At 47.7% G+C, this 21,221-nt stretch overlaps 1 protein-coding gene across 1 annotated transcript; it reads left to right on the top strand.

Moving 5' to 3' along the window:
- Positions 1-3,447: 3,447 nt before the first annotated feature.
- Positions 3,448-20,923, top strand: R3HCC1 (R3H domain and coiled-coil containing 1). The gene is given in 9 exon segments (XM_029912739.1): positions 3,448-3,465; positions 7,607-7,735; positions 7,995-8,215; positions 10,211-10,348; positions 13,031-14,243; positions 15,161-15,333; positions 16,573-16,643; positions 17,951-18,046; positions 20,585-20,923. Coding segments are annotated over 9 exon segments (2,253 nt in total). The 3' UTR covers positions 20,779-20,923.
- The last annotated feature ends 298 nt before the right edge of the window (positions 20,924-21,221 follow it).

Raw genomic sequence — 21,221 nt, 5'->3', positions numbered from 1 at the left:
CTTCCTCCAGAATGCCCCTTTGGATAGGGCAACAATGTAATTGTGAAACACCCGTGTGTGTGTGTGGGGGGGGGGAGAACAGGATGTCTCACGAAGGTTGGAAAGCTGCGCTCCAAAGTAAACGGCATCTCAGACTCAGCATCGATTTGGCAAACGCTAGCCGCACAAAGAAATCAAGAGGAAGAGGGTGACAAATGCACTTCCTGGCTGGGGAGTTATTGAAGGCTCAGAGCCAGGGAATGGGAGGCGAGGGGGGTAGTTCATCTTTTTCCCTACTTCACAAACAAAGTGCTGGATTCTGAACTGAATGCAGAGTCTGTCAGGGTCCAGGGATAAATGGATATCATCTCCGTAAAGGCTGCAGTGTGGGTTCCACATGCCAAACGCAAAGCTGGGGCTGGCCTTCAAATACAGCCCAAAGCTTGGGCATGTCAAAATCTCTATACACTCCACTCAGAGCCCTACCAGTTTAGCCGAAAATGAAGATGACTTTGTAATAGCAAGGGCAGGGTCTTGCCCTGGGACAGGAATTGCACTGAGATGACTTCTCTGAGGCAGGGACTGTCTTTGTGTTGTCTCTCTACTGCCTGGTACAATAGAGCCCTAATCTCTGATTGGCTTCTACTGCAATAGAAATAATGAGAGTCGTTAATTACATTTTAGGAACACTTCACTGGAGAACCATGGGTTTATTTTCACCCTCATCCATTCTTGTGCTTAAAAGAGGCAGCATTTTAACCAGGGGCTGCAGGATGCCATCTAGTGGATTTTGCAAATTGCTGTGAGATCTTGTCCATTTAACACATTAATACCCTGAACTGGAGACTGCCCTGTGGCTGGGGAATGAAACTAAATGGGGCTGGGACTGACAGGTAAACAAACCTAGAGACTAGACTTCCCTGCATTTTTCAGCTAGTGTGTAATCCCTCTCTGTCTCTTGGAAGCATGTTTGTCATCCTGCCTTTCTTCTTCCCTCACTGCCCATTGCACGGCTCTAGCAATAACAAAGTTTCCTTTACATGGTATTTCTTTTAAATCCCTCTCAACTCTTTGGGAACTCTGAGTGACCTTGGGCAAGTCACGAATGCTCAGATTTTCATGTGGCTGCTGATTGTTTTGAGTGCTCAACACTGGGACTGACTTTCAGAAGTATCAAGCATCTGCAGGTTTCTTGACTTCCGCTGAAGGTGCAGGGGCCCAAACTCAAATCCTCAAAGGTATTTAGGTGCCTAATTCCCTTTGAAATCAGAGGGAGTTAGATGCCTAAGTAGCTTTGAGAAGCTGGGCGTCAGTCTGAAAATCAGGTCCAGGATTTTTCAAATTGGCCTCCAAAACCTTGAGGCATTCAAAATCAGACTGCTTTTGACCACTTTGGCTCAAAAACAAACAAACAAACAAACCAACCACCCACCTCCTGTGCCTCAGTTTCCCCATCTATTAGAGGAGACTAATGATGACCCCTATTCCTCTTTATAAAGCCACTTGAGATCCTTGGATGGAAGAAGCCATGTAAGTGCAGAATACAGTATTATTATTTACTTGCTGTTTAGAAAAGAGAGTCAAATTACAGGTAAATTGTGCCACACAGATAAGATGTCCCGGCCTCAAAGCACTAAGGCCTGGATGCTCAAACCTATTTAGGATTGAAATCAGTGCGAGTTAGGTGCCAAAATACCTTTGAGAATCTAGGCCCTACAGCCTAATGCCCCAATTCTGCAAGCTGCTCTGTGCACCTGGGCCCCACTAACTTCAATGAGGCTCCACCTGCATGGATCTCAGTAGCAGGATTGAGCAAGTGCACACAGCACACACGGCGATTGCAGCTGATGTGCTTCATGAAGCAAAGTAGGTGGGGAGAAGTCTGTTTGGCCCGTGAGCGGAAGAGAGCTTGCCAAACTTGAGCTACAAGGTTAGAATTTTTCATCGGGCCCCTGCCCCGTGGACCCAACCGGCCCCCCTGCCCCTTCTCCGTGAGCTGGCTGCACGACTTGCAGCCGGTTTGTTTCCAGACCGCGCCAAGGAAACATCTGTACAAGCTCGTGCTCCACACCCTTCACTTCCTCACCCTCGTGTCCCACCCCGACACAAAGTGGCGGGACCTCCTGCCACCTTTAGAGGATGAGAAGCCCCGGTGGGCCAGCCTATACTCCACCCTGGTCCCGAGGCCCGCTGGGGATATTAGCTGGCGGCTCCTTCATGGGGCCGTGAGCATGGGCGTGTATTTGGCACGGTTTACACCTGCCCCTTCTCTGGCGTGAGGGAGACCCTGGCGCACGTTTACTTGGAGTGCGCCAGGTTGCAGCCCCTATACCGGCTCCTCACGAATATTCTGTTACGTTTTTGGCTGCACTTTTCCCCTCACCTCCTTCTCTATGCACTCCCTATCCGTGGCCCCAAAGTCACGGGACCTCCTGGTCAACTTCCTCTTGGCCCTGGCTAAAATGGCCATCTATAAAACCAGAGAGAGGAGGTTGGCCGATGGAGACTCCTGTGACTGTGGGGCTTGTTTCCGATCCTCTGTCCGTTCACGTATCCGGGCAGTTCCTCTGGGCGGCGTCCACTGGCTCCCTTGACGCCTTTGAGGAGCAGTGGGTGCTGTCCGGGGTTCTCTGCTCGGTGTCCCCATCAGGTTCCCTTCTTTTGACCCTGTCACCACACTCCTATCCCTGTTATTTCATTAGTTGTCCCCCGAAATCAGTTGGTTTCCAGGTCCTGTAGATCCTTCCCTTAGGTTGGGGGGGGATCCTTTAGCAGTGGGCGGGCTTCCGCCCACTTCCTGGAACCCAATAAGTACACGGTTAGAATTGTTTCTATAACCCTTTGAGGATGGGGGACTATGTGCTGGAGCCTTTTAAAGGGAGACTGTCTACTTAAAAAAACATGTATTGCAAACAGACATTTCTTTATGATGTGAATAGTAGTTTAAATATCAAAATGGAAATAAAGCCATAGAAAATCCAGTGTACTTGTCACTATTTCTGCTCTGTGTTGGCTTTCCTCTCCTTTACTGGAACAAAACAAATCCAAGAAGTCAGTTTCACTTTTGTGTCTAGAGAGTTTCTCTTTCCAGTTCTGGGCACTGCAGTATTTGAGTTGCAAATTCTCTAGGGGGATATTTGTATGTTTTAAAAACAAAACAATGGATTCCATTAGAATTTAAAACAGCTGCAGCGGTGGGAACAATTCTATTCATCTTATGTTTTGTAAATGCTTTACTCTGAACACATCAAAATTCAGGGTTACGCTTTGCTGATCATGTCCCTGAAAACAATAGTTTGGAGGTCTGCCTAGTGCAGAGGTGGGCAAACTACAGCCCGCGGGACCATCCTGCCCGGCCCCTGAGCTCCCAGCCAGGGAGGCTAGCCCCCGGCCCCTCCCCTGCTGTTCCCACTCCCCTGCGCGCGGCCAGTGCTCTGGGCCACTGCTCCTCCCAGGCAGTGTGGTGGCATGGCTGGTTCCGGCATGGTAAGGGAGCAGGGGGTCCCAGGGGGCAGTTGGATGGGGCAGAGGTTGGGGGGGCAGTCAGGGGATGGGGGGCAGGGGTTGGATAAGCATGGGAGTCCCGGGGGCGGGGGTGTGGATAGGGGTTGGGGCAGTCAGGGGACTGCGAGCAGGGGGGTTGGCTAGGGGGTGGGGTCCCTGGGGGGTGGTTAGGGTGGGGGGTCCCGGGAGGGGGCGGTCAGGGGACAAGGAGCGGGGGGGGGGTTGGATGGGTCAGGGGTTCTGAGGAGGGGCAATGAGGGGGCAGGCTGTTTGGGGAGGCACAGACTTCCCTACCTGGCCCTCCATACAGTTTTGCAACCCCGATGTGGCCCTCGGGCCAAAAAATTTGCCCACCCCTGGCCTAGTGAGTTCCCAAGATTCAAGGCAGAGTGACTATGGTGGCCCTTTAAGAGAGAGAGAGGAAATTCTGGAATGAGAGAAGATTCTGGAGCAGTTAATCGGAGAAAGAAGGAGAAACGGCTCAGTGAGTTTCTCCAGTGATTGTGGAGTCAGTAAGTTGCCCTGCAGGAGGGGTTATGATTTGTTTAAAAGAAAAGAATAGAGAATAAAATTGGTCATAATTCAAGGGCTAGAGCTCGTAGCCTGACTGCATGGACACAATTTTGTTTGACCTTTAGTCAGTGCTTAAAAGAGTGTGTGTGGGGTTCTATCATAATCTGGGAGCAGCTGCTTTGGTAAAACAGTGCTTAAAGTGTGCCCCTGAGTAGTCCAGATCCAGTTTGATTTTTTTTATATTGGGGGGCGGGGGCTGGGTCTGCAGCCCCTTGTGATTCCCCACCCCACTTTAAGTAGTGTCTTGTGCCTTTAGTTAAAGTCCTAACCTCTCCTAGATGACCAGTTTTTACTCTTGAGTAACCAAGTTTAACTGGTTAATGAGTTCAGTTCTTTGAAGTTGTAAAGTGCTGTATAATGTGATTATTAAGCCTCCTTATGAGCCATGAATAAAATTATCATGGGCAGTAGTGATGGATTGGGAATATCCAGATAGGATCATTTCCCACAGAGACAGGGTGATGCACTCGTCCCCCAACTAAGATCCTCAAAGATATTTAGGCACTTTACAACTTACTTCAAAGAATTTAACTAATGATTTCAATGGGAGTTAGGTGCCTAAATATTTCAGAGGCTCATGGCCTTAAAGTATCACAGTATGAAGTGCCCAGCGCAGAGGAAAACTAGAGATGGACCAGGAGAAAATACTGCCCTGGGTCCAGCATCTGCTGAAGTAGCAGATGCTTTAAAAAAGCCCTGAAGAGCCGTTAGCATGGCACAATAATTGCATGTGATTGATCTCCGTGATTTTATTTCTCATGCATTATTGCTTTTTGGTTTTGTACTTTGCCCCTTCACCTGGTGTGATAGATGAGGGAGGAGCCATCAAATAACATGTATTAATTATCAATTTGTTTGTGATCATTATTATATAGAAGTAGAACTAGTGGGTTTCTACCTTGTTTTGTCCCTAGCTAGTGAAGTCTAATGGAGAATTACTGACACACACCGAATCTGATTCTTACACTGGTATAACTCCATTGCCTTCTATAGTAACTCCTGATTTACACTGGAGTGAAAGGAAGAGAATCAAGCCTGGTAAATGTAATACAGCCCTGCCAGTGTCTTGCCCAGCTTTCATTAGGAAGAGGCTTTAATGAATCCCTAAGTAGAAATACCTGCTGGATTAGAATGACTGCATAAGAAGCAGCTAACTCTGCATCAAACATTGTTCGGGGGTAAGGCAGAAATTACCCAGCCCAACTAGTCTTTAGTTGTGTGAGTAAGGATGAGTCATGTGAGCAGAGGTCGCTGGACCAAGCCTGTAATGACTTGAACTGACCAATCATATTTTGAGAAGTGGTGTTAAGATCTAAGCGTAGAGGAGACTGTAGCACTTGGAACTGGAGTAATGTACCAAAATATTGGAGTTGACAGCTGTGCTAGGGATCATCTGGGCCCATGACTGTAGGATAATCTAAACCCCTACAAAGTGCTGGAACAAATTAAGGCCCAGTAGTGCATGTAAGTAATTTTAGGCAAGTGTGTCGTCGTATTAAGTGCACTGAGATTATTCATGTGTCTGCAGTGTCCTTAAATCTTTGCAGGATTGGGGATTAAGCTATGTCAATGATAGAACCGGTACACCGGCAGTGCCGCAGCTGTAGCATACATACTTCCTCCAACCTAACTACAGCATTCAGGGCATGAGTGACAGAGCTAGATTGATCTAGTTTTTATGTGCAGCCCCAGCCTAAGGGGTCCCTTTGTGGATTTGAGCCTAAGGATCAGTGCTTAATTTGTGCCCAGGCTGGCCAGGGCTGAGCCCCAGTACCTCTGGGCTGGGCTGTTCATAGCCCCGGCACCTCTGGGCCTGCTGCGTCGGTTATTAAAGTAAAAAAATGGTCTGAGTCCTGGTATCCAATTGCTTGAGCCCCAGCACATCTTTCTTTACAAATTAAGCACTGCTGAGGGCCCAGTCCTGCGAACCCTTCCTTGGAGAGTTGTCCCGTTGCCTGGGTGGGATGTCTCACCTGGAGTAATGGTTACCGTTGGAGTTCACAGGACCGGGGTCCAAATTTTAAAATGGAAGCTGCAGGATAACACTTCCCCCGAATGCTGCTGTGCATCTGGAAGCTGGTGTGTTATAGGGGGGCACCTTTGGGGTGGGACTAGGAGAGCTAGGGAAGAGAGGGGACTCCAGGCCCCCTCCCCAAATCTATAAGGCTTCTATCTAGCTGTGCAGCGCTCCTTAGAATGGTTTGATGCGGGAGGGCCAAGTGTAAAGGGTGAGAGCAAGAATTAGGACACAGTATCAACCTATCATCCGTGAACTTACCTCATTGTCCTCCTTACACGTCGTCTTTGCTGTGATGCCTACAAAAGGCAGAACAACGGTTAGGCTGTTGTTGAGCAGAGGCCATTGGTCAGCACTGGTTCCTTGTACTCCCCCGTCCGACTGTACCCATCTGTTGCCTGGAAGTAGGCATGGTCTACACCTAACGCTTAGGTGACCTAGGGATAGCACGCAGGCCTGTGAAAAATTTCACCCCTTGCATGCTGCCGTTAGGTTGACTTACCTGTAGACGCAGCTAGGTGGATGGAAGAATTCATCCGTGGACCTAGCTTCTGCCTCTTGTGGGGCTAGAGCAGGGGTAGGCAACCTATGGCACGCGTGCCAAAGGCGGCATGCGAGCTGATTTTCAGTGGCACTCACACTGCCCGGGTCCTGGCCACTGGTCTGGGGGGCTCTGCATTTTAATTTAATTTTAAATGAAGCTTTTAAAACATTTTAAAAACCTTACATACTTTACATGGGGGGAGGGATAGCTCAGTGGTTTGAGCATCGGCCTGCTAAACCCAGGCTCAATCCTTGAGGGGACCACTTAGGGATCTGGGGCAAAATCAGTACTTGGTCCTGCTAGTGAAGGCTGGGGGCTGGACTCCATGACCTTTCAAGGTCCCTTCCAGTTCTAGGAGATAGGATATCTCCATTAATTTAATAGTTTAGTTATATATTATAGACTTATAGAAAGACCTTCTAAAAAGGTTAAAATGTATTACTGGCACGTGAAACCTTAAATTAGAGTGAATAAATGAAGACTCGGCACACCACTTCTGAAAGGTTGCCGACCCCTGGGATGAATTTCCTACGGGAACCCCTTCCCCTTCAGACGCTGTAGTGAGTGTCCACACTACAGGGGCATAGCTGTGGCCCTTGCCGTGTTTGCCTTGCAGCCTGTCAGCTCTTCTGGGGGAGGGAGCCACCGCTTTGTGCGGTGTGTACAGCGCCGAGCACAGGGGCCCCGGTAATCCCAAGCAATAACTCTTCATACAAATAACGAAGGAGCGTTTCTCCTGGAGCACAACAGACCCGGTGCGGAGGGCACCGTTTCACGGCTGCTGCAAGCGGGGCAGGCACAAGTCAGTCCCCTCCCACCGCCCGGCTCTGTAGGGAGCCCGGCCCGCCGTGTTTCCCCCGGGCCGCGGGGCGGCGCAGGCGGAGGCGAAGCCGCGGCCGGGAAGCTGGACTCAGACGCCGCGCGGTGCAGCTGCTGCTGGTGCCCGGCCTGCCGGTGAGTGCGGCCCCCTGCCCCGCTGCTCCCCGCAGGCCGGCCCCGGCCCCCCGCTGCCGCCGCTCCGGCTGCCCCCCGTCCTTCCGAGCACCCGGCACCGGGCCCGGGGCAGCGTCCGGGGAACTGAGAGGGGCCGACCCTCGGTGTCTGGTCCTGCGACCACAGTGCGGGTTGCTGGGGGTGGTGGATGCCGCGGGGGCAGGGGGGTTGCTGTGGGTCCTGCTGGGGGTGGATGCTGGGGGGGGGGGGGGGTTGCTGTGGGTCTTGCTGGGGGTGGGGGCTGCGGTGGATCCCGGGAGGGTGGGGAATTTGCTTTGGGCCTTGCTGATGTCTGTACAGAAAGCAATAAGACTTTGGGTGGAGGGTGTGGTCTCTGCCATGTAGCCTATATCTGAAGTGCCAAACCACTGTAGACCTCAGTAGCACAAAGGAGCTAAAGCATTTGCATTTCCCTCCCTTCCCTCCCCTGCTGCCTTTTGTCACCCTCTTCCTCTGCATCCCACTCTCCATCAGGCCACCCCCCCCACTGTCACCCTGGCGCTGCGTTGCTTGGATGGCGTCTTCCTCTCCCCCAATGAGAATGACTTCGTGTGCAAGGTCGCTGAAGAACTGGACCATTTTCTGCTCCAAAACCAGCATGAGAAGTAGGTGGCTTATGTTGTGCCGTTTACATTGCAGGAGCTTTCAGATAAGGGCCACAAAACCTGTGCCCTTTTTACCCCATGTGAATAATAAGATGTTTGTGGTCCCCTTTGCCCACTGTCATGCAGGGTGCTTTGTGCCGTTAGGTGACTGTGCGTTCCACCCAGGGGTGGCAGCAATTCTTTGCTGCTATATGTCTGTAACTTCAGATGGGCCCTACAGGATGAAAGATTTTATTAGAGATGGGGGGCTGAGCTGCAACATTTGGAGCCAGATCCCATGTCCTAGACCAGTGATTCTCAACCAGGAGTAAGCATACCCCTGGGGGTACGCAGAGGTCTTCCAGGGGGTACATCAACTCATCTAGATATCTGCCTAGTTTTACAACAGGCTACAGAAAAAGCACTAGCGAAGTCGGTACAAACTAAAATTCCATACAGACAATGACTTGTTTATACTGCTCTGTGTACTATACACTGAAATGGGAGTACAATATTTATATTCCAATCGATTTATTTTATAATTTTATGGTACAAATGAGAAAGTCAGCAATTTTTCAGTAATAGTGTGGCTGGGACACATTTGTATTTTTATGTCTGATTTTGTAAGCAAGTAGTTTTTAAGTGAGGTGAAACTTGGGGTATACAAGACAAATCAGTGTCCTGAAAGGGGTACAGTAGTCTGGAAAGGCTGAGAACCACTGTCCTAGACCATTCAGAACTGGGTTATGGTTTGGGCCATTAAAGCAAGAGGGGTCAGTTACCAAGTTTGAGCTGGATCTGCACTTCCCCAAACTGCAGGCATTTTGTACCTGGGTTTTTTTGCCATGGGCCCATCTCTAACTATTATTCTTCTCTGGGTGGGATTATCCTGGATGCTGGCAGCTTCTGCACCAGCCACTTCACAGCCTTGTTCACTTGATGTCCCCGCTTGGTGAGTTATTACCAATAGTTTAAGATCAAACTGTTCTTCATCAGACCCTCCCTGCTAATGCCTTCCTGTGCACAGTGTTCTCTGTCCCAGCAGAAAACGATTATGGGGCATGATGAACACAAACCCCTTGGCCTGGCTGAGCTCCAGAAGTATGTTTTGCCTGTCTGCTTGTGCACAGATAAGAAGATTCAGATGAGCTTCTGTCACAGAGTAGGGACTAGATGGGAGAGAGGGACGCTGTGTTCCAGGCAGACTTGCTTGGACTCCAGTTGTTTGAATTGGATACTTATCACAGTATTTTAGATGGAGGAAGATATTAAAGTCCAGTTGCAAGGTACCTGGGAGTGAAACTAGATCTGATTTTACTGTGTGTATAAATGCCATGCAGTGTGAAACAGAATATCTTTTTTCTGACCTCCTAATTTCTGAAGATACACATAATAAAGGGTTTCTCTGTGAATTTAGCACTGGTGAAAGGTGCCAGATTGACAGGCCTCCACCTTGATGCCCTCGTGTTTATCCATAGAACAGATAAAGGCAGAAGGATAATCTTGTGGTGAAAGCACTGGCCTGGAACTCGGGAAACCCGGTTCTATTCCAGACTCTGTCCTGTGTGACCTTGGGCAAGTCCCTTCATCTCCCTGGGCCTCCGCTCCCCACCTGCAACCCACGGTAATAACCCTGCACTGCCTGGCAGGGGTGTTGTGAGGCTAAATTTGCCAGTGTTGGCAAGTCACATCATTACAGTGACGGAGGGGGCATAAAAGTACCTAGATAGATAAAACAGTGGGCAACAGCAGAGCAGTCTAACCCAACCCAGTCGTGTCCTGGAGGGGTGAGAGGGTACATCAGGCACCACAGACTGTTCGCTCTCTAGTCCCTCTGCTGTTGCTCTCAGCTAGGGGGCCAATTGGCTTTTGGGATGTGGCTCACTGGCCACTGGGAATGGAATTAGGACCCTACTCCAGGAGTGACTTGGGGTCACTAATGGGGACTTGCAGCGTCTGCTTCCCCTTCCCTGCCCACTCCAAGCTGATGATGCCTTGTCTGTTTTCCTTTTTCAGAGTTCTCTTGTTCCCCCCCTTGTCCAGCCGCCTCAGGTACCTGATCCACAGGACCGTGGACAATGTCGATTTGTTAAGCAGCTTTTCTGTCGGGGAAGGATGGAAGAGGAGGACTGTTATATGTCACTCAGTCATAAGGTACAACACTACTGCTCCCTTACTGTGCACAAGGCACTGACGCTCACTGCACCCCGTGAGGATGGCTTGATCCCTGGTCTATTCTGCAGATACAGAAAAAGGCAGTGAGTGGTTAAGTGACTTGCAAAGGTCACACAGCGACTCAGTTACAAATAGAACCCAGGAGTCCTGACTGCCAGTCACATACCTGAACAACAAAACAGTCCATCCCCAATTCACGCAATAGGTCTGAATTTACAACTGTGGGTAATTTCACCCCTTGGGGTTCAAGCAGTACGTTGGGGGTGTGCAATCAAAGCGACGCCATGACAATCGCCAAACTGCCTAGTTCTACTGAATACAGGGGAAAAGCTAATAGCCGTATCCTACTTTTGTAATGCAGTGAATTCTATTCAGATGTGTAAGGCGAGGGAGTTCGGTCTAGTTGGAGCAGAGGACAGGGAATCAGGAGGCCTGGGTTCTGTACCTAGATCTGTAAGGGAGTGTTGTCTAGTGGTTAGAGTAGGGAGTCAGGACTCCTGGGATCTAGACCCAGATCTGAGGCAGGGAACAGGATCTATACCCAGAACTGGAAGGAAGTGTGCTCTAGTGGTTAAAGCCAGGTGTCAGGACTCTTGAATTCCATTCCTGTTCTGTCGTTCTTTTCCTGTGTGATCTTGGACAAGTTACTTAACCTTATGGTGCCCCAGCTAAAGGGACGTTGTCCGCTTAAAAGTCATATGTATTAAATATCTATTTGTTATGCGCACTTTAAGATTAAAAGTGAGAGAATTAAAAAACCGAATTTGTTTGTCAGTAACTTATGCTATTTGGTCACATTGTTTTTTTTCCTGGCATTTCTCTCTGTGAAGAATCAGCAGAATCACTTTCACGTTTGTGCACAGTCATTTTTGTTTTCAGATACCCACTGCTGCAATGTTTGGGTTGCAAAACCTCCAGAGGGACGTTTGTATGTGTTTAAAAACAAAACTTCCTATTACAACTGAAAACAACAGCATGGGACATTTCAACACATCTGTCGGACTTAGATTCTGTAGAAGCTCTTTTTTTAAAAATTCTGAGTCAAAAGTGAGTTGACTGTGTCTCTTTCAGTGTTAGTCTGGCGATCCGCCTAGATTCAGGCCGGAGTGGCTGTGATGTCACTTTTAGGTGCACAGATGGAATTCTAGATTGAGGAGGGAAGCATCTTAGTGCTGCAATGTCTGGGCCGCAGACCCTGCAGGAGATGAATGTTTGTTGTTAAAACAATTGTTTTCCTTGACCCTTTTTTAAAAAAAATTGTTGAAAAATGCCTGTTAGTCTTGGGGATTCGTCAGAAGTTAAATGTTGGGCCAAATGTAAGTGGATGGGCTGCCCCTTTAACCCACCAGGGTGTGTGTCTGAAGCCACTATTATTGTATTGTCCCCAGTGAATAGGAGGAGATGTAGAATTTTTTTTCCATCAGGAATTAGAGCCCAGCGGTTTACTCTGTCCCTCACTTTATGAACAATTTTTGGTGATGATCAGTTGGGTGGCGCGTCAAGCGATGAATACAGAGCATAGCCCAGGGGTGGGCAAACTACGGCCCGGGGGCCGCATCCGGCCCTTCAGATGTTTTAATCCGGCCCATGAGCTCCTGCCGGGGAGCGGGGTCTGGGGCTTGCGTCTCCCGGAAGCAGCAGCATGTGCCCCCTCTGGGTCCTATGTCGAGGGGCAGCTAGGGGCTCCACACGCTGCCCCTGCAGCTCCCATTGGCCAGCAACCGCGGCTAATGGGAGCTGCAGGGGCGGCGCCTGCGGACAGGGCAGCGCGCAGAGCTGCCTGCTCACACCTCCGCGTAGGAGCCGGAGGGGGGACATGCCACTGCTTCCACGAGCTGCTTGAGGTAAGCGCTGCCCAGAGCCTGATCCCCGTCCCACCCTCCAAACCCCTCAGTCCCAGCCTGGAGCACCCTCCTGCATCCCAGAGCCCACACCGCAACCTCCTGCCCCAGCCCGGAGTCCCCTCCCGCACCCTGAACTCCTCATTTCTGGCTCCACCCCAGAGCCGGCACCCTCGGGGCAAAAATTTTGCCCACCCCGGCATAGTCGGTTTTCTGAATTAATAGCTTCTTGTCTCCCCTTCTCATCTGTTGCTCTGCAGGCTTCTCTGCCACCTGGTCCCCTTCTCATGTGCTAATGCACGTGCTTGGTTCCCTCCTCCCCGTGTATGCAGCTTAACACTTGGTCCTTTTCTCCCGCTGTGCCCTGGACATACTGCCCAGTAGCTGCTTTCCTTTCTCTCCATCTTCCCTGGACGTTCCTCTCGGTTTCCTCCTCCTCCTATGTAGCACAGTCTGCTAAAATGGCTCCTCCTCCTATGCAGCTGCTTTTACAGGTCTCCAGGCTCCCCTGCAATGAAGAGCCTAGACCCTGGCGGAAGCAGCTGGAGAGGAGGGTGTGGAGCCAGTGCTCTAGTGACTTAGCCAGCTCTGCTCAGAGCACCAGCAAATGATCTGTGGGCCGCAGTTTGGATCTGCTGCTGCTGCTGCTGTGGACGCAAGTGTGCAGTACGTTGGTGACTGTGTGTGTGTGGTTATACTCTTGATCTTGTCAATAACACTGACTTGTAATAGGAGGGAGGGGAAGCTGCTCCTGCTGAAGTTTGACTACAGCATGAAGCGTCCCAGCACATCATGTATTTCCCTCCTGTTTTGGTGCTAGGTTGCCCGAGGAGCCTGGCGATCAGAACAGTTCCTCCAGCAACACGGCGAGATCCCACCGCCCTCTCCAGTCAAGAGGCAGGGGAGGCAGAGCCGCAGGGCTGCGCCACGCGGAGATGCCTGCCGATGGCTCTCGAGTCAACAGAGGTATCGGCAGGACTAGGCGACCGCCCCGGAGGAAGCCGGATAAAGCTTTGTATGTTCCCAGGGTGGTGCGCGAAAAACTGGAGGAGTTGAGAAATGAAAGCCTGGCCGGAGCTGGAGCTGAGCCAGATGATGATGTCGTGCGAGAGGCAGGGAGCTGCATTGAAAGTGCAACCGATGGGACCCCAGCGGAGTTGGGTAACTTTGAGGCCACTACAAATTCCAGCAGGGTAGCAAGTCATCTTGATTCAGTCCCTGGCAAGGAACTTCATGAAGTCCAGGGCCCTAAAGAGGCATATGAAGAACATATTGTGGGTGAAATCAGTGGTGATAAAAGTAACAAGTGTCCAGTGGACTGTTCAGATGTCTCTGTGTTGGAGTGTGCCAGGAACCTATCTGCACTGGATAAAGACTGTTCAGATGCCCCTGTAATGGAGTGTAGCAAAACTCTATCCCAACATGAAGACCAGGATAACAGCAGTACAGATGCCACTGTATTGGAGTGTAGCAAAAACCTGCACCAAATAGAAGATCAAGATAAAGACACCATGGATGCCAGTGTATTGGAGTGTAGCGAAAACGTACTGGTCCTGGAAAACCAGGATAAAGGCTCTATGAATGCCACTCTATCAGAGTGCAGCAAAAACCTATCCCTACCAGAAGACCAGAATAAGGAGTCTGTGGATGCCTCCATATTAGAACACAGCAAGAACTCTTCAGTACTTGAAAACCAGGATGAGGGCCGTACAGACACCATTGTATTGGAGCGTAGCCAAAACCTAAGTCTCCCAGAAAATCAGAATCAAAGCTGTATGGATGCCCGTGGAATGGAGTATGGTAAAAAACCATCTGTATTGGCAGACCAGGATAAGCACTGCATGGATACCTCTGTATTAGATCATGCCCAAAAGATATCCCTACCAGAAGATCAGGATGAGGACTGTACAGTCCTGGCGGGCAGACTGCGGTGTGGGTTGGAATTGTCTGCAGAGGATAGAGGCACCGAAAACCCTGCAGTGGATGAGCAGAGCAGCGTAGAGGATGACTGTGGTGCTGAACTCTTGCAAGAGGTAAAGGTTTGGATGTGAATGTTACCTTAGAGACTGGATTTGTGACAGTAGTGACCAGCAGATAGGCTGTGAATTAGAGATGTGGCAGTGATTTTAATAGGCCCTGTCATCTTCTAAAAGGGAGAGGAGGAGTCCCTGGGACACCTCTTTGTCATGGCTCTGGCAGACCTCTGGTTATGGATCCTGCTTGCTTTTATTGAAGCACTTAAAAGTATCGAATCCTAGGACTGGCAGGGACCTCGAGAGGTCTAGTCCAGTCCCCTGCACCCATGGCAGGACCAACTATTCTCTACACTGTGACTGTAAAATGACTGGGGAGTGGATGGCTCAGGCAGTGGGCAGTGTAGTACACACAGGTGGGTCTCAATCCATTTCCTAGCAGCCAGGAGTCTCCATCTTAAAGCCCTTCTGCTGCTAACTGGGTCTGTTGAACAGCACAGGCCAAAGACTGAATGGGCGTTGGGAGCTGAACTCCCCTCTCATCCCTAGAGGGGTCTTTCCGGGGCAGTGTGTAGGGGAAAGCTGGTGGTTAAACTGGTTATGCCATTTTCCGGTGGGATCAGTCCTAAGTATCATGCATGGCTCCCATTCCATATTGGAGCATTTCACGATCTTTATTGCATTTATCCCAGGAGGCAGGGCAGTGCTATCATCCCCATTGTCCAGGTGGGGAACCTAGACACCGAGAGACTAAGTGACCGGCCCAAGGTCACATTGGAAGGCTGTGGCAGAGCAGGGAATTGAACTCAGGCCTCATCCCAGGCTCACACCCTAGCCCCTAGCTATGTAAAATATGCAGGCATACTTTGTGCTTGATAGAACATTGCATTTTTGAAGACCCCTAAATGTCCTTGCTCATTGGCTTCTCCTGCAATGTTAGAAGTGCACCTTGACATCTAACATGCTTCTCCTCCCAGATTGCAACTTATTTGACTGTAAAGGACATTAGCGTCGAGAAGATCCAGTTCGATTATTCCAGCTATGGGGATGCACAGATCAATGAGGGAGATTTTGGACATGTTATAGAGATCTACGATTTCTTGCCATCCCTGAAAACTGAGCATCTGATGGAAGCATTTTCAGAGTTCCAGTAAGTACCTCCCTCAGAAGAAGGGCAGTTCCTGCTCGCCATGCTTAGAGCCATTCGCTTGACATCAGTGGTGCCAGTTGCCAGAATGACGTGAGCAGCTCTCCCAAGTTCTAGGCTAGTGTGCTAACCACGGGGCTCTTTTCTTAAATGGCCCTCATCACTGTAGTATCTGAGTTCCTGAGTAAAATTACACCCATTGATTTGAGTTCAACTCCTAAAGTATATTCAGTCCTTGGCTTCTCTGCTGAAAATGCAGTAAGGATTAGGTCCTTATTTTGCTAAGATTGATCATGTAAATGTGTAGCACACAGGCAGTAATCCAATCAAAGCTCCTTAAGGAGTGCATTGATTATAGGGTCAAAACAAAATTCATCCCCTTAACTGTGGAGCTGTGACCGGTGCGTCTCTAATACACTATGTCCACTCTGCAAAAATGTTTGATCTGCATCTGCAGATGGAGACACACTCATGCTCTTCCCCTCCCCTACCGCCCGCTTAATGTACATAATGGTGTGGTGGTAAGTTTCTGTATGAGCCCCTTTAGCTTGATAGTAACACTCCTAAAGACACAAGCTACTTTTTACAATCTGTCCTCTGCATTTACTTTATGCACTTAGCTCTGATAGCGGAATTGGGCTGAACGCTACCATTAAAAACGAAACTGATCATTTTCCAATTCTCATGCCCCTAGCACCCAGCAACGGCATTTGAGTTTCCAGTGTGGCTGGGGAATCTTTGAATGTTTTGTTTGGTTGGCTTTCATGCGATTAAAAACTCTCTCTCCCCCCCGTTAGGTTTTGTACCATCTTTTGGGTACCCCTTTCTGACGCTTGCACTTCCTGTTAACACTGGAGGAATCTGTTTGTCTGAATCATTGTGCAAATGATAAATAATGCTTAGCACTTTCCATGACAAATCCTAAATCTGGGATTGACATTAAAGAAATGTATAATCACTGGGGGCAACAAGTCCCTGGTGGTGGTGGGGGGGGGGGGGGTTCAGGATACGTGGATTCTGTACCCGCCTCTTCTATTAAGTCGCTGTGTGGCCTTGTATAAGTTCCACTTAGCCCCACTACTTCTATCTTCCTCCACCTATAAAAAGAGGATAATGCTTTGTAAAGCATTGTAAAGATACCAAAGGGGTATCTATGGATGAAAAGCACCCCTAAGAACTGATATTACTAACGGAGACTATTCGTCAGATTGTTTATGGTGTTGCTCTCCTTTTTCTTTGTAGCAAGAGTGGTTTCAAAATTCAGTGGGTCGATGACACTCATGCCCTGGGTATCTTTTCCAGTCTGGCAGCAGGTAATGTGACTTGATTTTTTGCCAAGATGCTAATAACCTTTGGTGTTGGTGGGACTTCACCAATGTCGCATGGTAGATAGTTGCGGAGCCTTAAAATTCCACTTGGCCTGTAAGCTGAATTGCAGTGAGTGTCATGGGGTTTCTGTTACTAAAAAGAAGACACCCTGTTCCTTCCACAGAGTGGTATTGGTAAGGAAATCGTATTTAGAATTAAATCCAGTTTCATCCCAAATTCTCATTGGTAGTTGAAAAGAAATCCATTTCCCTATGTGGGCGTGGAGAGTTCTGTAACTTCTCATCCCCCTCACACGCCCTATGGAAGTGGAAGCCTTTCTCCCACATCTGTTAGGTGTCCTGATCCCTGAATGAAGTAACCTTCTGTAACAGGCATGGAAGATACCACTGACAGTGCATGCAAGTCATTCCAGTATTGAATTTAAGCAGCTGCAAAACACTGATGCCAGTTCAAGCATAAATAGCATTCAAGACTGAGATCTGTTTCCACTACTGATGTTGGGGATTTGGGTGTATATTAATTGATGTTAATAGAGACTTATGGTACATTTCCCCCCTATATTGCCCCTCCCCCAAACTTTAAACCACATGTTCAACTTCTGACACAAGAACCTAGAATTAATTCTGCATTGTTGATGTTCTCTTCTATTAAGTAAGTGTTCTGGGGAAACTCTACTTAGCAGGTTTTTAATTGGCTTGGGTAATAAACAGGCTGCTAGGAATCCCTGTATAAGGAGTTAGTGTGTGAATCATTTTCCATTTTAGAAAGGAATCCGTTCTGCCAACTGAGTTTATTCTCTAAAATGAACAAAATTCTAGAAAGCCTACAACAAAGGGGGTGTGTGACCCTCTGGACATCATTGATCGCTTGTGACATCTAGGTCAAATACCTGACCTTATGGCAAACTGACCCCCATCCTGAGCTTCAGCTCATAACGTTCATTAGGAGCAGTTGATGTCTGGCTGTGCATATATTCAGAAAGCCTTCATTCTATATTTGGGGCCTGATCCTATCATCCTTGACCCATCCTGAACAAAACAGTTATGAATTTCAGTGGGAGTTTGCAGGCCCAAGGACTGCAGGATTCAACATCTGAGTGAATTGACTAAATTCTGCTGTTCCACTAAAAATCTTGGGCCAGATCATCAGCTGAGATAAAATGGTGTCATTCCATTGACTTCAGTGGTGTTATACTGCTTTAAACCAGCTGAGGATCTCAACCTGTGTACTGAACTTTGTTATAGTTACAAAAATTCAGCTTGTTGACCGTAGCAATCTTTATTCTTTGAAGCATCTCAGGCCTTGGGGCAGAGTTATCCTTCTCTAAAGATCCGATCCTTGATTCACGGGACAAGACAGTCTAAAACCAAGGCACTTCAACGACCAAGTAAGAAACCTTTGATTTGTGTTTGCTCCTTGTTTTGCATATCTTCTGCTGCTAGGGGTGATTACTGTGACTAACATATTAATTATACTGGATTTAAAAATAAACCCACACTAAAGACCTTTACTGCTTTAAAAGCAGGTGTTTACTCCTTGTGGCTTTATTGGCGCTGTTCTGGTGCAGGAGGGTGAGCTGAATTCTGTTGTGCCTCATGCATCATCAATTGTCACCTTAATTCTACTTGTGGAAGATTGAGTTATGATGCCCGAGACAGAAAGGATCCAGTTGGATCTGTAGATTAGAAAAGTGACTGTGAAGGGGAGCACATCAGAGGTGGAATAAGGGTATTAATACACCAACTCAGTCTTGTTTCAAGTCCCTTTTCTGACTATTGTGGTACACCTCAAAACCATCTGCTGCCTTAAGGAGTGGCATGATCAAGTAGTAGTCTGGTGTGTTTGTAACAGGAGGACAAAGCATGCAGAGGAAGATCATAGATCTTTTATTTTTTAGCATAGGGCCAAAATTTTTAAAGTTGGGTGCCTACAGTTAGACACCTAAATACCTGACTTGATTTGCAAAGTTGCTTTTCACATACAGCTCTGATTTCAGTGAGAGCTGCAGGGATATCCCCACCCTCGAAAATCTTGTCCATAGCCTGTTAAACGCCGTAACTTCTGCATTGTTCCACACCTGTCCTCTGCTAAATACAGCCTGCTGCTGAATGCATTATTAGCAAATATCCTTTTGAAAAGCAGTAAGTCACAACAGGAGGCATTGGGTACAGTCACCGTTCCCACTGGCTTCAGTGAGAGGTGCCAAAAGTGTTGGGGGTAGAATTAGATTCACAGTAAGGAAGACTGTTGAGCTCTGACAGTATAGATGGGATTGATTGGTTGGTTGCTTTTAAGCACATGCTTAAATTCCATTGTTTTCAGTGGGGCTTCAGCACTGATTCTGGGACTAGTTTTCTATGCCACTTGCTTCAATTGTATAAGCATAAATAGCATTCAAGAATGAGATCTGTTTCCACCACTGAAGTTGGGGATCTGGGGTGTATATTAATTGATGTTAGAGTCTCATGGTACATTTCCCCCCTACACTAATTAGTTCAAACAATTAAAAAATATCACAGAAAATGAAACCAATAGCAGTTAGTACTTTGTGGTTGGCATAATTTTATTATTCAGTAGCAGATTCAGATAAAATTATTGTTTAAGCTTAGCCATTCATCGTTAGTAACATTCAGTTCATTTTATTACTTTAAAATCATACTGTAATCAATTATGCTTGCCGCAGTAAAAGTGAAAAATGCCATTAATCTTGTAGCAATATAAAATTTTACTGTACATATAATTATACTGTTTCTTGTACAGTATAGTGCAGTCAAAATACATTTCAGTATTAATGATTTAAAAGGAAACTCGCTTTTTTAAGCACTTCCTGAGTTACTAGCATTGCTGGATTATTGAAACTGAAATTTTCAACGAATCCAATTCTCTTTGTTCCGCTTGTATGGGGAAGGGACTGGTCTATTTCACATCCTGATTTTTGTGCGCTAGGCTAGGGGTGTGATGTCTGGGTTGCAGAGGAATGTTTGAACCTGAACAAAATTGTATTTAATTAAAAAAAATTTGTTACCAAAACTTAAATTAGCTGACAGTGCCCCTTTTAGAACCTTGTCAAGAATATTGGTGATTTATTTTCCAAGCTGTGGGTGGATACAATGAGCCTCTGTCCCTCTTATTGTTTTTTGCTGCTGTTGGGCCTCCTCCGTTTTTTTGTTTGAACAATCTTAATAACCCAGGCCAAGCCATATTGCTCACTGGATATTTTCAAGTTTGCAAACAGTTAAACGACTCTACTGGTATTAAATCCACTGTATATTAAATGAAGACTTGTTCAGCCTGCAGGTTTGGACTTGGTAAAATGTTGGATTACTTCATTATTGTTAAAACAAGCCAGCTGGTGGTTAACAGCAGCGATTGCCGGTAACCCCTGGCGAATGGGCTCTTCAGAAAAGCCTTTTAAAAACATACACAATCATTTAAAAATGTTTAGTAGTTGAAGCAGTCTGCTTTCCTACTCCGCCACGTTTTGAGGGGTTAGCGCTAGGCTTTCAGAGTGAGTGTCTCAACTGAAATCAGTTGTCTTGGTATCTGAATTGCTAAATTTTGCCAGGAGTGGTTCTGAAGCAGTTTGTGAATTTTAATCACAGAAGGTTCTCTACCACTGCAGCAAGGGACCAGGTTTTAAGCCATTTGAATAGAATACTTTGCCTATGAATCTATACATATTACAGACAATGACTTTAGCCTTGCAGCATCCCATTGAGGCAGGTCAGTAAAGTCCCCTGGTGTGAGGTAGGGTAGTTGAGACAGAGGTGAAATGACTTGCCTGTAATTGCCTGGTGACTCTGTGGAAGAGCTGAGAATAGAGCCCAGTTTAACTACAAGACTGTGTTCCTAAAATGAGAGGATTTAATTAGGGAGACTTCCCCCTCTCCTCCATTTTGTCTGATTTCTCATCTGTTTTATTTAGAGCTCCTTCAGCTGGCTAAAGAGAGACCCCAGACTGACACTGCAGTGGCTAGAAGGCTGGTGACAAGGGCGCTGGGTTTGCAGCACAAAAAGAGAGTCTCAGGTGGTGACATGCTACAGCCCGAGAACTTGGAGCTGGAAGAGTAAACTGACTCGGAGCCGAAGACAAGCTTTGAAGGAGCCAGGGTGGGATAGCGAACTGCATGCAGAACAGTGAGTTGCCATTAGGACACACTGTGGAGTTGTGGGGTTTTTTTTTTTCTTTAAATGGGGGAAGGGAACAAGTTTACTGTTGTTGATATTGAACTCCCTTGTTGCATTCTGGGAAACGGGCCATTTAGTTTTTCAAATTATACCTCACTAATCCAGGGTACAGAGGCCCCTGTAAACTAGCTCTTTACTATGGAGAGTATCTTATCTTGTTCCCCAGCAGGTGTTTATCACCACCCTTCCAAAGCAGTTCATAGCCACTTTGGTAATCTCCACTCCTGGGCCGTGATAGGTACAACAGCAAAGCCTCCTTGATCTAAGCACTACATTCTTTTAAAATGTATAAAGTCTCTAGTAAGAGCTGCCCGAGATTGAAGGTTGTGGGAGGGAAGAAGGGAATACCTTTGGCCTGGATTGTAAGCAAGAAA

The sequence above is a fragment of the Terrapene carolina genome, unplaced genomic scaffold (genome assembly GCF_002925995.2).
Source record: "Terrapene carolina triunguis isolate 2854851 unplaced genomic scaffold, T_m_triunguis-2.0 Scaffold53, whole genome shotgun sequence".
NCBI lineage: Eukaryota > Metazoa > Chordata > Testudines > Emydidae > Terrapene > Terrapene triunguis.
The sequence above is the reverse complement of the archived record's forward strand: the minus strand, read 5'-3'. Positions and strand labels throughout refer to the sequence as shown.